Below are 4693 nucleotides of genomic sequence, written 5' to 3'. Positions count from 1 at the left end.
ACCTGCATGCATCTGCAGCAGGTTTAAATAGGCCAGAGGGCACCAACAATTGCCATGGTGCGCGCGCGCCTGTTGTCGTACACCTGTTTGTGCACATAGGGATTCGCCCCACGCGACCATGATGGATACTGGCAGGATTGCCCGTCCTACAACCATTTCGGTGACAGGCCCCATCATTGGTGTCAGTGTGAGGAATAGTGTCCCATCATTAGTGTTAGTGAGAGGACAAGTGCCCCATCATTGGTATCAGTGGGAGGAATAGTGTTCCATCATTAGTGTCAGTGAGAGGACAAGGGCCCCATCATTGGTGTCAGTGGGAGGAATAGTGTCCCATCATTGGTGTCAGTGAGAGGACAAGTGCCCCATCATTGGTATCAGTGGGAGGAATAGTGTCCCATCATTGGTGTCAGTGAGAGGACAAGTGCCCCATCATTGGTATCAGTGGGAGGACTAGTGTCCCATCATTGGTGTCAGTGAGAGGACAAGTGCCCCATCATTAGTGTCAGTGAGAGGACAAGTGCCCCATCATTAGTGTCAGTGAGAGGACAAGGGCCCCATCATTGGTGTCAGTGGGAGGAATAGTGTCCCATCATTGGTGTGACAGTGGGAGGAAGTGTCCCATCATTGGTGCCAGTGAGAGGACAAGGGCCCCATCATTGGTGTCAGTGGGGGGAATAGTGTCCCATCATTACTGTCAGTGAGAGGACAAGGGCCCCATCATTGGTGTCAGCGGGGAGAATAGTGTCCCATCACTGGTGTCAGTGGGAGGAATAGTGTCCCATCACTGGTGTCAGTGGGAGGAATAGTGTCCCATCACTGGTGTCAGTGAATAGAGTGGCAGAAACTATGGCCCACTGCTGCTGATATTTAAGGGAAATAATGCCCCAAGGGCTGGGTAAAAGCAAGGGGCCACATCTGGCCCTCAGATTGCAGTTTGGAGACCACTGCTCTCTATACTATCAGGAGTTGAATTGGGGACAGTAAAAGAAGGGGAGGATCAGAGAAGACAGGATCAAACAGCCTATTTACACGATGCGGAGTAACCCCTTAGGTTCCACAGTGAGTAAAACAAGCATGCTTTACTACATAGACAGACTGATTTTACTGCTCTGGGTTTAGTAACACTTTAGCTGCAGTAGGGAAAAGACAGACCACCATCCTGATTCTGCTACCTAGTACGGCTCTGCATACCTCCGGATTGGGTGGATAGAAATACAAATATATTGGAAGGTAAAACAGATCTGATTTATGTCGTTCCCCGGAGTATTTTCCTGCTTGCTTGGAGTTCAGCCATTAGTTAGGAGTAAGCTGGACTTCCACTTGTTATTTAAATAAATGTTATATCCATAATGTTATACTTATATGGGCAATCAGAAAGCCGTTGGTGTAAGGTATGCTATTGTCAATGGAAATACCAGGCTGGTTACCCTGCATGTCACCGATTATCTTTGGGGCACGTTTTCCAGAACACCGCACAGCACCAGAGACAGACAGCTCAGCCGTGCTCTGTATCCACTGAGTACCATCAGTGAGTCATATATATGTCAGTCTCACATAAATATATATATATAATTTCCTATCTCCATGTATATAGTGATCCATATTCCAGGCTTGTATACTCTGACAACCAGCCTGCACTATTATCCGGAATTACATAAACAAGTGAACACGTGTTCCTTCTTCTCAAAGTCCGCCTTTAGGCTCCGCCCAACAGCTACCCAGCTGACCAATCATGCGATTGGAGATTTAAATTTCCCCACACGTTAAGCGGATACTTCTAACCAATCACGAACGCAGAGGTTAACTCTCTATGACCCGGATGAGCAGCCGTTTGACTGTTGCGGATCTCGGCGATCTGCCTATCGGTTGCTTTGGTCTGAGCCTCAGCCCTTGGTTCGTCCTATACGTCGCTGGAGGAGCAATATGGCCGCGCTGAGCCGTTACCGTCCTGCAGAGCTGACAGACAAGTAGGAAATGCGGGTCTGTACTGAGGGGGATCCCTGTGACTGAGCCTCGTCCCGGCTGGAACATTCGGGGTTATAGCGGACTTCAGTCATCGGTGTAAAGTTTGGGTGTCAGTTGTAAAACTCCCCAGCCGGACTATGCCATGTAAGTGGCGCCCCCCTGAAATGCCTTGCTGAGAAGTGTCAGGCTGGAAGCATGCAGGGACTTCTGCTGGTCCTCAATGGTCTGAGCAGGACGGTGGACATTGTTCTGCTGGTTCTGGAGTTGAATTATTGGCTGGTGTCCTCCCTCATCTCATTCCTGTTTTGGACCATTCACTTTATCTTCAGCCTTCCTGGAACTATCTCCCTCACTTTACTGCAATGCTGGGACTGTGTGTGTCTGGGCCTGGCGGTGGCGGGGGAATCCAGCTGGGTCCTTATTGTGGACGCTGTGCAGACGGTGGGGAACGTTCTGAGGGGGGCCTTGGCTGGTCTGGACGCTCTACAGCTGGCCTGGAACTTGTTGTGTCACGTGGTGATCCGCAGCAAAGAGATGATGCAGCGCGGTCTCCTGAACATCGCCCTGTCTGGGCAGAACCTTCACCGCCAGGTCTGGGAAGCTCTGACCATCACGACTAGTTTAGCCACCTACCTGGTGAACACCTTGCTCAATCTCATCCTGATTGCCGTACAATACGTCTTCTCAGCGCTCCTGTCTTTCTGGTTTTGCATGGTAAACCTGCTGTTCATAAGTAAAGAATGGATTCTCACCATGATCTCCCAACTTTCCAACACCGGGGCCACCATGGTCATCCTCCTGTGGGCGCCATTCCAGATGGCTGCGGATGTCCTGGTGTACTGCAGCACGGGGGTCGGAGCCATCGTGTCCAAACACCTCTACAAAGTTCTGTTACTTCTCTTCCTGATTTGGGTCTCCCGTATGGTACTCAGGCCTTCACCTGCAATACGCTTTTTGCAAGAAAAACTAAGCATGTTCTACCAATCTCTGTTTATGTGTCTTCACATCGTTCTAAGTTCTGATGTCTGGAGGAGGGTGGCTGAGCGGAGTCTTCAGCTTCTCAGAATGTATGGAGCAGCCTGGTACAGAAGCATGAACGCCATGAGGACCAGAGCCCAGGACGTACCGCAGAGGGTCAACAGGGTGCAAAACCGTCCGGAGCCTGCCCGGCCGGCTGACCTGCCGCCTGCCAGGTTAATCTTTCACGTTCAACCCAATTCACAACGAAATTCAGCTGGTGATAGGGCACAGACTTCACAGCGAGCACCCCCTGCGCCCCAGGGCAATGCGCCCCAGGGCAATGCGTCCACCTCAAGGAAGAAAGAGGCAGCAAAAGAGGATCCCTGGAAACTGCTAAAACAGCAGGAGGAAAGCCGCAAATGTGTCATCTGCCAGGATGAGAACAAAAGTATTCTTTTATTACCATGCCGTCACCTTTGTTTATGTGCTCAGTGCTCTCACATTCTGCTGCAACAGCCTATCCTTCAGCGGAACTGTCCACTGTGCCGGCATTATATACTTCAGGCGCTGAATGTTTACATGTAAAGCAGTAATATTGCATTGACAGAGACTAAAAGATACTCTGTTGTGAAAAAAAAAATGAAATGTGACCCTTTAAAAGGAGAGTAAAAACTTTATCAAGTTCTACCTGTGCTGACTCCAAGCTTTGCTTTCTTGAAGAGTTACATTGGCCGAAGAAATGTTAGCATCCAACAAAGTTCTTTGTGTTTGTATTCCTACGTCTCTCTGAATGCTGTGGTTCCATACACTGGCTCCTACGTCACTACAACTTTTTAGAAACACAGTAGTTGTATATTATAGGAGCTGCTGGGTGAAACCACTGTGTGCAGAAGAGGACACAGGCTTCAGACCCAGCCTAAAGCCGGCAATAGGTGGATTGAATCTCAGCCAGTTCAGGAGGGACCCGCCGAGATTCGATCCATTTATGGGCAGGCTAATTTTACCCAAGTTGATTGATCGACTTGGGCATCAACCAGCCTGTTGTTTTTTTGTTACATGCGATTGCTGCCAGTGAATATAGCTGCTAGCAGCAATCATTGTGTTCTACCGGCTGGGAAGGCTCCCTGCCAGCAGAACACAATAGCTCTGTAGGACTGTGACTGTGGTGTTGGGGGAATCAAGCGCTTTTTTTCTTTCCTGCAATCCACTTTAACAAAACTGTGAAAAGCCATATGAATCTTTTATGTGCCAAATTTGTTTCAGCAACCATCCATTTTAAAAGCCTGTTAACATTTACACGCTTCAAAAGAGACCAAGAAATCTTTTTTGTGACACCATTTTGGAACAGTATATTGAACAGAATGCACATACTATGCACAATTCTTTTCTTCTAACTCAAGAGGCAGTGACTTTGCTATGTATTACTTCAGTCCATAATATTGGATAGATGAGCGTTCCATCAACCTTGGAAAATATTTTTCCTTTTTCAGGTTTATTCTCACTATATAAAAAATGTTTATCTGTTAAGAGTCTTTTTCCTCTTTTTTTTTTTTTTTATTTATTAATTTTTTTTTTTTATCAGTTAATCTTAAATTAACATTTCAGGGCCTAAAAGATTGGTAAGCGACTCGTTTGTCAGTGGTACAGGTAAAATTCATGCCTTAAAGACCTGAAGGCAAAACAACTTCTTCCCTTTTTTTTCCCCACATTTTGGAAGGGTTATAACCCTTGACAGTTTTTTTGCCATCTGTGTCCCATTGGGGAGATT

At 47.5% G+C, this 4693-nt stretch overlaps 1 protein-coding gene across 1 annotated transcript; it reads left to right on the top strand.

The window, feature by feature from the left end:
• Positions 1-1801: 1801 nt before the first annotated feature.
• On the top strand, positions 1802-4452 carry RNF26 (ring finger protein 26). Its single transcript, XM_073602540.1, has one exon. It carries the CDS (start codon positions 2161-2163, stop codon positions 3508-3510), a length of 1350 nt encoding a protein of 449 aa, XP_073458641.1. The 5' UTR covers positions 1802-2160; the 3' UTR covers positions 3511-4452.
• The last annotated feature ends 241 nt before the right edge of the window (positions 4453-4693 follow it).

Source organism: Aquarana catesbeiana, linkage group LG10, assembly GCF_042186555.1.
Source record: "Aquarana catesbeiana isolate 2022-GZ linkage group LG10, ASM4218655v1, whole genome shotgun sequence".
Classification (NCBI taxonomy): Eukaryota; Metazoa; Chordata; class Amphibia; order Anura; family Ranidae; genus Aquarana; species Aquarana catesbeiana.
The sequence above is the reverse complement of the archived record's forward strand: the minus strand, read 5'-3'. Positions and strand labels throughout refer to the sequence as shown.

Bases quoted from the DNA above. Each gene is read 5' to 3' on its own strand.
- RNF26 (XM_073602540.1), top strand. From the start codon at position 2,161: ATGCAGGGACTTCTGCTGGTCCTCAATGGTCTGAGCAGGACGGTGGAC.